The 18,444-nt window shown below is 35.8% G+C and overlaps 1 protein-coding gene across 3 annotated transcripts in view; it reads right to left on the bottom strand.

Annotated features, from left to right (window-relative positions):
* The window catches only part of MAN1A2 (mannosidase alpha class 1A member 2), a 180,151-nt gene that overhangs the window by 123,514 nt on the left and 38,193 nt on the right, over window positions 1-18,444 (bottom strand). For 2 of the 3 annotated variants that reach the window (XM_030324560.1, XM_030324561.1), the window contains exon 3: window positions 10,658-10,754. In XM_030324560.1, the coding sequence (XP_030180420.1) occupies window positions 10,658-10,754 (97 nt within the window). Of the gene's footprint in view, window positions 1-2,265; window positions 2,291-10,657; window positions 10,755-18,444 lie in introns of those variants that run through there. The other variant, XM_036064197.1, reaches the window with a different exon arrangement.

The following is an 18,444-nucleotide window of genomic DNA, read 5'->3' as shown; positions in this document are numbered from 1 at the left end:
TTAATAAAAGCACAATAAGACTAAAAGACCACAGTAAAACAGAAACTATAACAATCCTTAACAATGAAAAAGCAGGTTAATCATATTGAAAAAGAAGGTATTAAACAAAATGTAAGTAGAAAAAATTAAAATAGTAAGATCTACCTATCTTCAAGAGAGAGAGAAACCTGATGTTAAAGGACAACAATTCAGGGAGGAACAAATTCAACAAAACTAGCTGATATCAAAACTAGACACTGTAAACATATGACAAGAAAATAGGTCACTCTTAGTAACAAATAAAACTCCAAAAATCCTGAATACAATCTAAAACAAATCTAATAGCACAGTCAAAAAAATATAAGTAACAGCAGATGAGTCCTCCTCAATTACTTCTATCTTCTGAGAACGAAAATCATCCACACTCATTATCTACATTAAAACGGCTTCATTATTATACTGTCTTCATCAACATGAGTTTACTGTTATCCTTGCCAGAAAGATAAAAGGATAAAAGTTGCAACATTATTTTACTGTTCACTCCAGGAACTTTCTGAAAGACCTGTCAACTCTTCAACATAAAGTACCAAGTGATGGCTTATACCCCCAAACTCCTTACCTCCAATTCTCTGCTTATCAATCCAAAACTATTATATTATGGTCCTTACCTAATCATAACCAAGTACCAACCCCTACCCCAACTGAAGGGCCCATCTTAACCCAGACTTAAAAATCTCAATAAGTATCTCAACTTTGTCCTCTGACAGGTTACTAAGGCTCTGGTTAGGTAGTGATCTACATTCCACAGTTAGCATTAAACTCGGCTGTGTCTTATCGACAAGTTATCTTAATGGTATTTTAGGATTCAGCATTTGTCATTACTTCGTTATTATTCTTTCTTTCCCTCTTTCATTCCTTTTACCAGTGGGTAAACAGCGTTTTCTCCTGATGCTTTAAAGTGATAAAAATTTGTCCTTATAATGTCCTTAACTGACACCACATCTTCTTCATGTGATTCTAATAATTTCTTCAACTTATCAGGAAGTATTATTTTTCCACTAACAAGACAAGTATTCCACCACATTCTGGTAAGTTCCTAGGTCTTCTCCCCATTTAGCTCTCTTTATGTTGACATTAACTAGAATTTTTGTTCTGGGTTATTACATACTTTCCTTTTACTTTTCTTTGTTCCTCAGCTTTTTATTAGGATAACAAATATTTTATCAACTCTTCAACATAAAGTACCAAATGATGGCTTATACCCCCAAACTCCTTACCTCCAATTCTCTGCTTAAGTACGTATCTCTTTATATTAGTATTTCATCCAAAATATTTATCATGCTTATTTTAAATCCTTAAGAGTACCTATTTTTGTTATTTCAATTTTTATAGAGAGTTATGCTTCAGTTCTCTAGTTATTTATGGAGTCCTGGAAGTGCACATTCCTCTAAGGTGCTGACTACTCTGGAAAACAAAGTCCAGACCCACCTGTTCTGTACCAATTCTGGCTAGTTCCACAAGAAGAGGTTTGTGCCATGGGCTAAACAGACCAAGGAAGAGAAAGGCAAAATTGGGAGTTCCTGGCTATTACTACCTAGGATTATTTACCTAGACAACTCAAGATTTCAACTGGAAAAAGTTTTTAAAAATCTAAAACTACCCTTGGGTCAAAGAAGAAGTGAAACACAACATTGTAAAACATATAAAACATTAATAAATTTTATTGTGAGAACATAGGATTCAACTAATGAAGCTGTTAGAAAAACTCATAAATTGAAAATTTTATAGTATTTAATAAGAACAAATGAAAATAATTGAATTCACAACATTCTAAGGAAGAAAAAGAATGATAAACGAGCAAAAAGTAAAAGAATCAGAAAAGGCAAAAATTAACAAATTAGAAACAAAGAAAACTGTCAAAAATATAAAACTCAAAAGATAGTTTTATTAAAAGAACTATACAGGGGCGCCTGGGTGGCGCAGTCGGTTAAGCGTCCGACTTCAGCCAGGTCATGATCTCGCGGTCTGTGAGTTCGAGCCCCGCGTCGGGCTCTGGGCTGATGGCTCAGAGCCTGGAGCCTGTTTCCGATTCTGTGTCCCCCTCTCTCTCTGCCCCTCCCCCGTTCATGCTCTGTCTCTCTCTGTCCCAAAAATAAATAAACGTTGAAAAAAAAAAATTTAAAAAAAAAAAAAAAAAAAAAGAACTATACAATGACTCTATCACTAAACAAATTCTAAAAAGTAGTCAGGGAATACAAAAGTACAAAATAAAACTGGATTGGGCACCTAGGATGACTTCGGCTCAGGTCATGATCACACGATTCATGAGTTCGAGCCCCACGTCGGGATCTGTGCTGAGAGCTCAGAGCCTGGAACCTGCTTCAGATCCTGTATCTCCCTTTCTCTGCTCCTCCCCCACTTGTGTGCTCGCTCGCTCTCTCTCTCTCTCAAAAATAAACATTAAAAAAAAAAAACTGCATCAACACACAGATACTGAGGAAATTAAGTATAAAAAGGCCACTTTAGTTATATTGTACCAATAAATTTGAAAAAAAATGAGTGAAACTGATGATTTTCTAAGAATATATGCATTATGTTTAATATAAATAGTAATGTATACTATATAAAAATATATGTTTTATATATAATTCTGACTTATGAAATAAACATAAAATCCAAACAAGCAAAACAGACCAAGAAACAGAGGAAACTGTGAAGTTCTCAAAGAGCTACCCACTATAAAAGTATCATACTCTGGAAGTTCCATAGAATCGATTCTACCCTAATTTTAAGGATAGCAACTCCTACATAAACTTTCATAGAACAAAGGAAAAGAGAGTTTAAATTCAATTTACGGATTCTGCATACCACGGATGCAAAAATCTCAGTAAGAAAAATAAAACTACTATCTGATCTCACTTGTGAGCATCATGGACATATTTGGGAGTAAAACTGCCAAGCTGTATGGTAATTGACGTTGAACTCTACAGGACAGTGTGCAAGAGCTCTCCAGAGCTACCACTTTATACACGCAGCAACAATGGATGAGAGTTCTAGCTGTTCCACCCTCCTTGTCAGTATTCGGTATTGCTGGTCTTTGTAATTTTACGCGTTCTAATATGAATGTATAGGATGTTATGTTGTGGTCTCAATTTTAATTTCTCTGACAACTGATGTGCTTACTGACTATGCATAAACTTTCTTTGGCATGTAATTATTTATATATTCTAAATACATCCACCTGTGTTTGTGTGTGTGTCACAAACACATTCTCCAAGTTTTGGGGCTTACTTACCTTTTTATTAATGTCTTTCAGAGAGCAGAAATTTTTATGAAGTCCAATTTATCCATTTTTCTCCTTTTGTGGCTTATGCTTTTTGTATTCTAAAGCCTCTTTTCTTACCTCAAAGTCACAAAGATTTTCTCCAATGCTTTCTACTGAAAGTTTTATACTTTTTGCTTTTATGCTTAGATCTATGATCCATTACAAGTTAATTTTTATGTACAATGAAGAATCAAGGTTTGTTATTTTTCTATATGAATATGTAGCTGATCCAGCATGATTTATTGGAAAGACTATCCTGTTTAGTCACGGACTTACCTAAGCAACTTTACTGAAAATTAATTAACCACATATAATGTACATGCACTCCGAGTTCTGTTCTTTGCCACTGATCTCTGTGTCTGTCCTTACACTAAAACCATACTGCCTTCATTACTGCAGCTTTACAGTAAATCTTAAAATAAGGTAATATAAATCCTTCAACTTTGTTCTTCCTTTTAAAAAATTATTCTTACTATTGCCCAAGCTTTGCATTTTTATACAGATTTTTAGAGTCAGACTATCAATTTACACAAAAAGTCATTTTGATTGGGCCACGTCAACAATACTGAGTATTCCAATTCATAAACATGGCATCTCTGTCCTTTCAAACTTCTCTCAATAATCACAGTTTTAAGTGTGTGAATTTCACACATATTTTGTTAAATTCACCTACGTGCAGTTCATATTTTTTGATGCTACTACAAATGACATTATTTTTAAACTGCATTTTGACTATTTACCAGTATGCAGAAATATAATCTATTGGGGCGCCCGGGTGTCTCAGCTGGTTAAGCATCCAGATCTTGATTTTGGCTCAGGTCATGATCTTGCAGTTCACGAGTTTGAACCCCACAGCAGGCTCTGAGCCTGCTTGGGATTCTCTCTCACCCTCTCTCTCTCTGCCCCTACCCCACTCGCACACTCCCTCTCTCAAAATAAATAAACTTAAAAAAATTTTTTTAACATAATTTATTTTGTATATTAAACTTGTATCCTATGACCTTACTAAATTGTATTCAACCTAGGACTTTATTGTTTTTTAGTAGATTTCTTAAGACTTTCTGCATGAATAATCACGTTGACTACAAGTAAAGACAGTATTACTTCTTCATTTCCAAACTTTATACTTTTGTCTTTTCCTTGCTTTAATGTACTGGTTAGGAGCTCATCTACAAAGTTACACAAAGTGAGAGAGCAGACATCCTTGCCTAATTCATAATCTTAGGGGAAAATATCTAGTCTTTCAACACGAGGCATATGGCAAATTTTTTCCATTTGTTTCATCTTGGGGTGTGTGTTTTAATGTCTTTAATCAGGTTGAAGAAATTCCCTTCTAACCAAGTCTGCAAAGAGTTTTTATAATGGATTCATCCTGAGTGTTGTTAAATGCTTTTTCTGCATCTACTGAAATGATCATATGGTTCTTCTCTTTTATTCCCTTAATATTTTCAATTACATCGACTAACTTCTAGATATTAAACCGACCATGTAATAATCATGAGTTACTATTCATTTTACATTTGCTGAATTAGATTTACTAATACATGGTTAAAGATTTTTGTGTCTATATCCATGAGGGGCATAGGTCTACAGTATCCTTTGCTTGTAATATCAGTGTCTGGTTATGGTATTAAGGCTTTTGTGGTGCTACCAAGAAGATATAACAATCCTAAAGGTGTAAACACTTAACAAGAATATATGAATATAAGAAATGTATGAAGCAAAAACTGACAAAACTGAATGAGGTTAGGAGACAAATCCAAAATTACAGTTGAAGACTTCAACACCCTTCTCTCAGTGAGTAATAGAACTACTAGACAGAAATTTAGCAAGCACAGAGGAAGTCTGAACAACTCCATTAACCAATGGCATCTAACTAACATCAAGAGAACATTCTACTCAGTAACAGCAGACTACACTTGTATATATTCTTTTCAAGCACAAATGGAACATTCACTAAGACAGACTATATTTTGGATCATAAAGTAAATCTTCACCAATTTAAAAGAACTGAAATACAGTGTTCTCTGACCATAAAGGAATTAAACTAAAATTCAGTGACAGAAAGATAAAAGGAAAATCTCTGAACATTTGAAAATTAAACAACTTACTCAAGGGAAACTTTTCTTCCCCAAGCTGAAAAATACATGGCTTTTCCCATGAGCTTCTATTTTTTTAATTAAGTTTTTGTTTAAAAATTCCAGTTAGCTAACATACAGTGCGATATTAGTTTCAGGTGTAGAATTTAGTGATTCAATACTTACACAGGACACCCAGTGCTCATCACAATGAGTGCCCTCCGTAATCTCCATCACCTATTTCACCCATCCCTGTACCCCCAACCCTCAGATAGCCATCAGTTTGTTCTCTATGGTTAAAAGAATCTGTTTCTTGGTTTGCCTCTTCTTCCCCCCTATGTTCATTTGTTCTGTTTCTTAAATTCCACACATGAGTGAAATCATATGGTATTTGTCTTTCTCTGACTGACTTTATTTCACTTAGCAAAATATTCTGTAGCTCCATCCACATCACTGCAAATGGCAAAATCTCATTCTGTTGATGACTGAGTAATATTCCATTGTATATATATACCACATCTTCCTTATCCATTCATCCAGTCAGTGGACATTTAGGCTCTTTCCATAATTTGTTATTTTAAATAATGCTTCTATAAACATCGAGGTGCCTGTATTCCTTCAAATTAGTATTTTGGTATCCTTGGGGCAAATACCTACTAATACTAATGCAACTGCTGAATCATAGGGTAGTTCTGTTTGTAACTTTCTGAGGAACCTCCATACTATTCTCCAGAGCGGGTGCACCCGTTTGCATTCTCACCAACAGGGCAAGAGGGTTCCTCAAGAGAAATTTTAAAACATATTGAATTAAACGGAAAGTGAAACATAACATACCAAAATCTTTAGCATACAACTAAAGCAGCACCTACAGGAAATGTACAGCACCAAATGCTTACATTGGAGAAAAGGATCTCAAATCCACACTCCAGGCTTCCACTTAGAGCAATTAGAAAAGCAAGAGCTAAATCAACTCAAAACTGCAAAAGAAACAAAATGGTAAAGAGCAGAAATCAAAGAAATGAAAAACATAAAGAAAATATTAAAAAGATCAACAAATAGACATTTTTCCAAAGAAGACATATAGATGGACAGCAGACACATGAAAGGATGTTCAACATTGCTCATCATCAGGAAAATGCAAATCAAAACCACAATGAGTTATAGCACCTCACACCTGTCATAATGGCTAAAACCAAAAACATAAGAACTAACAAGAGATGACGAGGATGTGAAGAAAAAGGAACCCTCATGTACTATTAGTGGGAATACAGACTGGTGCACCAACTGTGAAAAACAGTATGGAGGTTCCTCAATAAATGAAAAATAGAATTATCATATGATCCAGTAATTCCACTACTGGGTATTTATCCAAAGAAAATGGAAACACAAATTTAAAAAGATATGTGCACTCCTATGTTTATTGCAGCATTATTTATAAAAGCCAAGATAAAAGCAATACAATAGAAAATTACTCAGCCATCAAAAAGAATGAAATCTTGCCATTTGCAACAACATGGATGGATCAAGAGGATATAATACTAAGTGAAATAAGTCAGCTTGAGGAAGACAAATACCATATGATTTCACTCATATGTGGAATTTAAGAAATAAAACAAAATAAAAGAGACAAAAAAACACACAGAGAACAAACTGGTGGTTGCCAGAGGGAAGGTGGGCAAGGGATGGATGAAAGAGGTAAAGAGGATTAAGGAGTACACTTACCACGATGAGCACTGACTAACGTACAGAATTGCTGAGTCATTATACTGTACACTAGAAATGAGTATACACTCTATGTTATTACTTGAATAAAAAAATAAAGTGAACCATGATAAATTTTTTAAAAAGATCAATGAAACCAAGCTTCTAGCAGGACAAAGAGAGAGAAAATATGAATTACTAATATCAGGAATGAAAGGGGATTATCTCTACAGCTGCCACAGACATCCAGAAGATAGCAAGGCAATACTCCAAACACTCTATGCACATAAAATCAATAACTAAGATGAAATGGACCAATTCCTCAAAAACCATAAACTACCAAAACTCACCCTGAAAGAAATACAGTTGGTCCTTGAAGAAGCCTAGGGTTAAGGATGCTGACCACAATGCAGTCAAAAACCCATATAACTTGACTCCCCAAAAACTTAAGTACTAATAGCCTACTACTGTTTACTAGAAGCCTACTGATAATAGTTGATTAACACACATTGTCTTAATAGACAATGTTTAGAATTAAATTTAGTTTATAATTAAACTACATTCTTACAATAAAGTATGATAGAAAAAAGTTATTAATAAAAGCATAAGAGAAAATGCATTTACACTACTGTACTGTATTTATCAAAAAAAAAAAACAAAAACAAAAAACAAAAAAAACACCCTATATATAAAGTAGACCCATGCAGTTCAAACCCATGTTGTTCAACAGTCAACTGTAGATAAGCTGATTGGTCCTTACTGTTAAAGAAACTGAATTTTCAGTTTAAAAACCTCCCGGGGGGGGGGGGGGAATCTCTAGATGCAGATGGTTTCACTGGTGAATACTATCAACACTGAAGAAGAAAATAAAATCAATGTTAAACAATATCTTCCGGAAAAATAAAGAGCAGAGAACACTTCCAAATTCATTTTATGAGACATTACCTGGATACCAAAACAAGACAAAGATAATGTAAGAAAAATACAGAGCAATATAAATGCAAAAGATAAGTGCAAAAATCCTCAACAAAATATTAGAAGTCATAAGCCAGTTAAATTAGAAATAGCAAAAAGAATTTATACATAAACATACCTACATACACAGACACAGACACGTACAGAGAAAATAAAGGCACACTTCAAAAAGCACTGCAAAGCTAACACTCTTTTCCAAATCAAAATTCTTCCCTTTAAGGGCGAGAAGACCTATTCCTAACAAAACTCTTAATTCTTCAGTATATCTAAGTAAAAAGAATTCATTCCATTAATTACTGTTGGAATAATTAGTATCAGTGCTAATTTACATCCAGCAACATTTTCTTCTCACTCACTAGCTCCAGGAGTTTGCCTTCATGGGGCAAAACCAAAAGAATATACGCCATCCTTCTGGAAGTAGCATTTGGTTCGAGGATGGGCACAAAAGCCAATTTGAGACAAGAAACAATGAGTCAACGAAGTTTCTACGAAAACCAAGTGCTCTCTGCTCTACAGATGTGGTAGTACGTATATATACAGCTTCACACTGAGGCAGCCGTCCTGCTAAGAAGCCAGCCTGAAGATATCAACACACAGAGGAAAACGGAGAAAAGACATAAATAAAAAGCTTAGCTGGACTCCCATCTATGCTAGGACTTCATTGAGCTGATTAAATTTACTTTAGTTTAAGCCATTTTGAAATGGATTTTCTGTTATCTGCACATAAAGAATCCTATGATGCCAAGGACTAACCAGATAGAAGTCAGAGGAATGCTTATTTCAGTTACCACATAAAAGAATTTTTTAATAATTGAAGCTAGTAAAATGGAAAAGAACACGTTTTTAAGTTCTTTTCCATGTAATCTCAAATACTGTAAGTAAAGTTTCAATACTCGCCTGTATGTTCCTACCATAATAGAGAGGCTAGACTTTTGAAGTTTCTTTCAATTCTAAGATTCTGATTCTTAAAGACATACTGAATTTGGGACATCAAATGAGACACAGAACTATTACCACTTAGATTTCTCCTAAAGTAAAACGAAACAAAACAAAAACAACACAAAACAAAACAGGGGCACCTGGGTGGCTCAGTCAGTTAAGCGTCAGATTCTTGGTCTCAGCTTAGGTCATGATCTCAGGGTTTGTGAGTTCCAGCCCTGCGTCAGGCTCAGCGCTGTCAGCGAGGAGTCTGCTTGGGATTTTCTCTCTCTCCACCTCTCCCCTGGTTGCTCTCTCTGTCTCTCTCTCTCAAAATTAATAAACTTACCAACTATTTTGCCTAGGACCCGTATCCATTTGACAAATGTGAATACAGTATATGTTCTGAGAAATACGGTTTAAAAAAGAAGTAGAAAATTAACATGCAACTTTTATTTTACACATTTATACTCTAATCCTTTAGAAGGACTAACAGTTTACCAAAGAGTTTAATACTGAAAAAAATATTTACTTGAAAAGAGGATCTAATTTTAATTAACCATTAAACATAAAATGTCTTTTCCTGCACTAATGTCTCACACTGTGGCATCCACAAAACAATGGTAACTTTTCCATTTGTAACCTTTGCTAAGGAAATATGCTTTATTTCATTAGGTGACAGATTCTAAGTTAACTGTATTAAGATATTTCTGGTGTCTTTGACGACCTAAAGAAAAATTTTTTCCATTATTCCTCGATTCCAACACCTCTGAAACCCAAGAGAAATGATCTTTTCAGACATTTTATGTTTTACAGAAAATAAGAAAGCAACAAATTACAAGAGAAATCATAGCATTAGAAAAACTCTTTCAAATGTCACGAGGAAAAATGCCGTGATTTAGGTTATTGTGGTGGCACATTACAATTAGCAAAGATAACTACGTTGCATATAACTAGTCCATGTGCCTCCCTACCTCAATATTTTCTTAACTTCACCTATTATTACTTAAAAGATACCCATTACATCAAGAAAAATTGAGAATGCGGGAAAGAGGTGAAGACTATAATAAATAACAGCTTGATGATTCTCAAGACTTATCCTTAGGTTAAGTAAAAGTTGTTAAGTACTTTTTGCAATGGAGAAGTTTAACAAGTAGAAGTGAGCTCAAGAGACCTAGAAAGTTAGAGTGAACTCAGGCTGAACACAGCTCTTCCCTAGACCTCCATCCACAAACAAATGAATCTTTCCCTTGGAATTGTGAGTGTACAATATCACCCACTCACCTTACCAACCAAATCACCTTGGGCATGTGACTTTTTTATATATACAGAGCGCTACTGCTTTCTTTCACGTCTCTTCCCCCTCATAATGCAGGGAGTATCAGAACTGTGCTGAAGAAAGAGAATTACAAATAGGTACCTAACTTCCCTGACATTAAAGAAAAAAGTGCAGAAAAAGCTTCAAAACACTGATAAATGACTACAACATCTGTAGAGGTAGAAAATCTACCACATTATCTGTATATTCTAAAGCAACTAGCATGAAATCTTGACTGAAGCTTGCAAAAAAAAAATACACGTTGCTTCAAATTATAATAGAAATGTTCAGGTTTTAGAAAGTACTTAAGAACTTAGATTCCGTTTTAAAGATGGATATAGTAGTTAGAAGAGGTAAACTTACCAAAGATATTAGTGGAGTGTCCTTTCCTTGCAATGGGTCTGAGTTCATTATGTCCCCATCCATATATCCTATAATTATCCCAGGCATGTTTCATCATCTGAGAAAAGAAAAATTATAATCCATCAATTAACATCACTCACAGACCGTTATTTCATCGATCTATATCATCTATCACTGCAGCCTTACCCATTCTTCCTGTTATCTCCTGTATCAGAATATTATTCTATTAACATTTTTTACTAGCGTGATAACCCACATCATCATGTTTAACCTCAGTCTACACAAGAGAAGGAAAACTTGGGTACAAAAGACAAGTTCTTTTTATTGGGGAAGAAGGTGTCTGTCCAGCACTCTTTCCTTTGAGGAACTGCCAATTCTTTAGGGAATAGCTCCCCTTCCCTCCCTGTGATCACGACGGCACTGTCAATCAAGGGGCTCTGATTCCACAACCAATTACTAGAGAACTCCTTACCCTTAGACTGAAGATCAGCAAAATCCTTCTTTAAAATAAATACTTCAGGCTTTGCAGTCCATACCGTCTCTAGCAATTACTTAACGCAGCTACCATAGCACAAAAGTAGCCTTAGACAATACATAAACAAATGGATATACCTTCTCCAACTAAATTTTATTTTTAAAAAATAGGCAGCAGGCAGAATTTGGCCTGTGGGTTGTAGTTTGCCAACCCTGACCTAATCACAGTCACTAGGTACCTGTGATTCAAGTAGTGGCAATCAAGTCCTTTTACGCATATTGTTATAGACACTAGGAGATAAAGGGACTCTTTCATTTTGCAATCTCAAGGTCTGTGTAACACATTATCTTGGGCTGATGGGGGCTAACACTCTCCCAACGTGGAGATACTAAACAAAAGGATAAAATGAATATTATTGACAATAACACCTACAGACTTGGATTTAGCCAAGCTCGAAGCCCTAGTTTACAGCCACTTAGCTAGTAAATATTTTTTTATATCAACTAGTTTGAACTATCAACTAGTTTGTTAATTATACAACAGGTGAATTATTTAATAGTGGACTGTGGTATATAAAAAAATCTATTCATTTAACAGTATATTACTCATTCAAATATTCCTCAACTTGCTTTTTTACAGCTTGCATTATTCACACACCAAAACCAGACAAAGATATTACAACAAAACTGAAAACCAGTGTATCTCAAAAACAGATGCAAAATTCCTTAACCAAAATTAGCAATCTAGAGAGGATACTACATAATGATCAAGTACAGTAAAACCTAGTTTTAACCTAGACTAATTTAACATTCAAAAGCCAATCAACAGAATCCACGTTACTAGAATAAAAGGAAAAACATCATACAATCATTTTCATAGAGGCAGACGAAGCACTTGACAAGATTCAACAGCCATCCATGATAAAAACTCTCAATAAACTATAAGGAAATGCCCGCCATCTAATAAAGGGGATCTTCAAAAAACCTACAGCTGACATCTTACTTAAGACTAAATTCTTAACCCTTCAAGTTGATAACAAATCAAGTATGTCCATTCTCCACATTTATTTTCAATAATGTACTGGAAGTCCTAGCCAGTGTAACAAGAAATAAAAGGCATAACAATCAAAAAGGATAAAGGAAAAGCACCTCTATTCACAGAGGACATTACTATGTATAAGGAGAATCCTGAGCAATCTAAAAAATAATAATAATAACCCACTAGAACTATAATGACTTCAATAAAATTAACAGGGATACAAGTTCAGAAAACTAAAGTCAAATATATTTCTATATGCTAGTAATAAACACCAGAAATGGAAATTAAAAAACAAGTCCATTTATAATAGCATCAAAAAACATGAAATATTTAGGAATAAACATAATAGAATATGTGCAAGAAATTATATATGAAGAACTATAAACACTGACAAATTAAAGAAAACCTAAATAAGTGGAAACATGTAACATGCTCATGGAACCCTGAATACTGTTAAGATAATTCTTCTCAATTCATCTACAAATTCAGTAAAATCCCAATCAAAACCCAGCAACCTTTTATTTTACGTAAAAAAGTGAATTCTAGAAAGGCAAAGGACCCAGAAACACGAAAACAATTTTTAAAAAGAACAAAGTTTGAGGATTTAACCTGATTTCAAAGCTTACTATTAAGTTAAAGTCTTTAATACAGTGTCCTACTGGCATTAAGGAAAAGTATACAGATTAATGGAACAGGTAGGAATCCAGAAAGAGCCTCAACATCTACTGAATCTGTCATTTGATTTTAAACAAAGTGCCAAGCATGAAAAGATGCTCAACGTCGCTCCTTATCAGGGAAATACAAACCAAAACCACACTCAGATATCACCTCACGCCAGTCAGAGTGGCCAAAATGAACAAATCAGGAGACTATAGATGCTGGAGAGGATGTGGAGAAACGGGAACCCTCTTGCACTGTTGGTGGGAATGCAAACTGGTGCAGCCACTCGGGAAAACAGTGTGGAGGTTCCTCAGAAAATTAAAAATAGACCTACCCTATGACCCAGCAATAGCACTGCTAGGAATTTACCCAAGGGATACAGGAGTACTGATGCATAGGGGCACTTGTACCCCAATGTTTATAGCAGCACTCTCAACAATAGCCAAATTATGGAAAGAGCCTAAATGTCCATCAACTGATGAATGGATAAAGAAATTGTGGTTTATATACACAATGGAGTACTATATGGCAATGAGAAAGAACGAAATATGGCCCTTTGTAGCAACGTGGATGGAACTGGAGAGTGTGATGCTAAGTGAAATACGCCATACAGAGAAAGATAGATACCATACGTTTTCACTCTTATGTGGATCCTGAGAAACTTAACAGAAACCCATGGGGGAGGGGGGGAAGAAAAAAAAAAAAAAGAGGTTAGAGTGGGAGAGAGCCAAAGCATAAGAGACTCTTAAAAACTGAGAACAAACTGAGGGGTGATGGGGGGTGGGAGGGAGGGGTGGGTGGGTGATGGGTATTGAGGAGGGCACCTTTTGGGATGAGCACTGGGTGTTGTATGGAAACCACTTTGACAATAAATTTCATATATTGAAAAAAAAAAATAAAGTGCCAAGGTAATTCAATAGGAAAAGGATCATTTCAACAACAAATGATGCTGAACAGCTAGAAAGCCCTACGGGCAAAAACTGAAGTGTACCCTTACTTCAGACAATAAAAAATTAACTGGCAACAGATCACAGACTGAAATGTCAAAACTAAAACTTAAACATGTACCCACACAAATACTGACACACAAGTGCTCATTACCAACTTTATTCCTAATAGCCAAAAACTGGATCAAATGTTGAACAACCATTCAACAGGTGAATAAATAAAACAAACTACGGTACCTGCATATAACGGAATACTGTTAAGATAAAAATTACCTTCATGTGCAATCTACATAGATGAATCTCAAAAAAATTATGCTGAGCAGAAGTCCAGAAACAAAATATCACATACTTTATGATTCCACTTCACTGAAACTCTAGAAAAGACCAGTCTAATCTGCAATGACTAGAAACAGATCAGTGGTTGCCCGGGACCAAAGAGTAGACTGACCAGAGAAGGGCACAAGAAAGCCATTTTGAGACTGTAAACGTATTCACATCTTGATAATAGTTGCTGTTATACAGGTGTATACATCTGTCAAAACCCATAACCAAGCAGTACTCTTTTATATTTTTAACAAGCAGTACTCTTAAAACAGGTACATTTTATTGTATACACATTACGCCTCAATAAAGCTGATTCTTAAAAGAAATCTAATAGTCTGCCATATCTTCCCCACTCATAATTCCCACTCTCCTGGGGCAATTAAACTCTTTCACCTGTTTTTTTCTATCTAAGACTATATTCTGAAATATAGTCTACAGTGCTATTTCAGCATTTAGATATTTACTGTACTCTCCTATAGTTATGGTAATTTAGCTTTCTTATGCCACTACTATCTCGAGGTAAACTTCCCCACATAGATTTCTCCCGCCCACATCCTCCCAATTTAAATAACAACATGCTTTTCTTATAATTATCACACTATTTTATTCAACTTTTGTTTTTCCTGCTGTTACCTACTTGTCTGAGGGTTTGAGTTTCTTTGTTTGCTTAGGTTTTTAATGTATCAATTCTGAATTTACTTCCAAATTATACTTGAGCTTCAAAACTTGTCTCAGTATAATCAAACACACCAGATAAGACTATCAGTTCCGTTTTATTCTCTGATGTACCAATCCTTCCTGAAGCTCTCCACCCTCCAGCTCTAAGCTCTGCCCAAAGCACAGCAGTCACCCTGCTGAGTCCCTTATTCACCATCCGGAGAGCGCCCTTCCTTTCTCTCTCTAGTGACAGATCCCCTATTGCCAAAAGCCCTTCTCTTCCTATTTTTGTGCTGAAGCATATTTTCTGATAGCAATCTGAGAAAATGACTAAATTTGCTCTCAGATTTGATTCATAAATTGGCTGAATAGATCATTCTTTCTAAGCCATTGCTCCACTCTCTTCCAGTTTCCAAAATTGTGACTGAGGAATCTGAGGTGCCATTATGTATGATCCCATCTTTTGAGTGGAGCCTTTTTTTTCTCCCTAAACTTTTAGGATCACTATTATTATTATTATTATTTTGAGAAGGAGTGTGCATGTGTGTAGGGGGTACGGGTAGAGAGAGACAGGGAGAGGGGAAGGGGGGAGAGGGAGGGATGGAGGGAGATGGAGAGAGAGAGAAAGAAAGAGAGAGAGAGAGAGAGAGAGACAATCTTAAGCAGACTCTATGTCTAGCACAGAGCCCAACACAGGCTTGATCTCACAACTGTGAGATCATGATCTGAGCCAAAATCAAGAGTTGGACACTTAACTGACTGAGCCACCCAAGTGCCCCTAGGATCTGTTTTTGAATGTCTATTTTTCTAAAATTTCAGTAGAAGTCTCTCTTTTTGTTTTTTTGTTTGTTTGTTTGTTGCTCACTGTTGTTCTATGCCTGACAGGTCCTCTCAATCTGTAAACTCACATTCTTTAGTTTCAGCCAATTTTCTTAAATTGTTTCTTTGATTTCTTCTCCTCCTTTTTCCTCTATCTAATCACCTGTTAGATGTTCTTGACTGATCTTATTTTCTTGTTTTCTCAATCTCTTTGTTCTACTGAGAGATTTGCTCAATTGTATCTTCCAACTCTTCTACTGAATTTTAAAATTCTATCACACTTTTTATTTCCAAAAGCTCCTTCGTATGCTATAAATGTTCCTTTTCAGAACTTATTTTTCTCACTTTATGAGTTCCATTTTTTGTCACTCCAATGATGTTAATGCTTTTGTTTTTTTCTCCCCTCTGTATTGTTTCTGTATTCTCTGAATTCCTTTCTTCCATCTGTTTTATTCTCTAATGTGAGAAACTTTCCTGAAATGCCTGGTGATCTTTGTTCTTCACATAAGAGGGAAACAAATGATAATTAAAGGCTATCAGTAAACAAGCAGGACTTGAACTGAGCCTCATCTTAGTTAGGGAGCACAGGTGACACCCAGTGGTGTTTCACTGAGGAACAGTGTAGAAGACTCTTTTGTCTTGGGCCAGTCTCTTCAAAGAGAAGTCATCCACTCTCCTGCTTATTGAATACACACCTGGCTGTCAGAATTCTGAGAGCTCACAAGAAAGCAGTCTTAATATATTCAGAACATTTTTCACTTAATTCCCTCCACCTTAGCCACTTTTTTTGTTTTTCCTCAGCCATACCTGGTGTTCCCCAAATCCAGATCTTCCCTAATTCATCCCTCCAAAAGGTAAACTTTAGTGTTCTGTTGGGGAAGGGAGGGCAGCAGCTAGGATGCCAAAACTAGAGAACTGAGGATCTAGGAGTTAAGAGCACCTCTTAAAATTTTCAAATAATCCCTTTCCAATTTCATCATACCCCTGCCTTCAGAGGTAAACAATGTCTCTAATTCTTGAAATGCTCAGGTATCCTGCCATTCATATCACCTTGCCCCTTGTTAGCTTCTTTCACCACCAGCTTAAATTTCAACTTTCTCTGTGTGTTAAGCCAGTATCGATAATGTTTAATAGGAGCCTATACAGGCATTGGCTTGTAAAAATACCGGATATTGTGGTGTGCTCTAAAGGGTTAACTCACCAGGTCTGAGTTGTCCAAACCCTGTACATCCTAAAGAAAGATATGTCCTGTGCCAGACTCCTGGAAAATAACTGCTAAAATTTTATTATCCTGTCTGTCAAGAATATCTTCATTTAAATGAAGCTTTGGGCCATGTCAGTTCATGTTCACAATGTGATTTATGGTGGCAGCCTTGGGCCACATGGTATCAGCCTGACCTTTGGAGGACTTGGGAGAACTAAGTTCAGCCACGCCTAAAGAATGAATCTCAAATAAAAACCCTGGACACCAAGGCTCAGGTGAACTTCCCTTGTTGGTGATATTTCATACACAGCATCACACAACACTGCTAGAAGAACTAAGCGGTGTCCACCGGAAAAGGACAACTAGTAACTTGCATCTGATGTCTCCTGGACTCTGTCCTATAAGCTTTTTCTATTACTAATTTTAATCTGTTGCCTACTGCTGCAATAAACCAAAATCATGAATATAACAGCTTTGCTGAGTTCTGAGAGTACTTCTAGCAATCACTGAGGCTGTAGGTGGTCTTGGGAGTCTTCTAAACACACACTGTTATTTGAATTATTACATACATAAGAAAATATTTCAATAAATTCTAATGACATCTAAAAAAAAAAAAGTCAGGCATCTCAAAAAACAAACAACAAAAACCCCACAACAACCTGTCAACATTTCCCCCATACAGTCTAAATCCTTTAGCAGCCAGTGCATAAAACAGACTCCAGGATCCAGAGTACAGTTCTATTTCACAATTCCATCAAGGTCAAGTTCTTACACTAATTCATAAGGTCAAGCTTAAAGAATCTACTAAATCTTCCATGTTCATTATTAGAATATATTTGAATACATATCTGACTATTTGAACTAAACGTATTGTCTTATTTTATGATAAACAATCCCTTTGAAATATTGTTGATGCTGTTACAACCAGACAAAATCTTTTTTTTTTCACAGGCACTGCAACTGCAAACTCTACCAAGAATTAGCAGGAGTTCTAATTGACAAAATTTAACTGTAATATTCACCAGACTTTCCCCTCTCTGTTATTGTCTTTATCTCCAAGTAATTCCTAGAATAACAAATTGAAAGACTTCTGAGATTAAACAATTTAAAGAATTCTGAGGTCAACCGCTTCCCATTCCTCAATCCATTGAGACTGTTTGGAAGGAATCTGCAGTGTGGTTGAGGGGTTTCATGACCCATTCCTTAAAAGATGACACGGGGCGCCTGGGTGGCGCAGTCGGTTAAGCGTCCGACTTCAGCCAGGTCACGATCTCGCGGTCCGTGAGTTCGAGCCCCGCGTCAGGCTCTGGGCTGATGGCTCGGAGCCTGGAGCCTGTTTCCGATTCTGTGTCTCCCTCTCTCTCTGCCCTTCCCCCGTTCATGCTCTGTCTCTCTCTGTCCCAAAAAATAAATAAATGTTGAAAAAAAAATTAAAAAAAAAAAAAAAAAAGATGACAGATATAATGTTAACTTTTCAGGAGCATGTTTATGAGGAGATTTGCATAGTATCTAGCAGAGTCCCTTGTAAGTAAACCCTTAAGAAATTTCCTATTCAATGGTAAATTATTTACAGATCTAGTCTACATTATTTATAAAATGCTGACTATCAAAAGATCTCTCAATACAGAATGGTGTAACAATCCAAACATTATATCAAAATTTT

The sequence above is a fragment of the Lynx canadensis genome, chromosome C1 (assembly GCF_007474595.2).
Source record: "Lynx canadensis isolate LIC74 chromosome C1, mLynCan4.pri.v2, whole genome shotgun sequence".
NCBI lineage: Eukaryota > Metazoa > Chordata > Mammalia > Carnivora > Felidae > Lynx > Lynx canadensis.
This window is presented reverse-complemented; position numbering and strand designations above follow the sequence as displayed.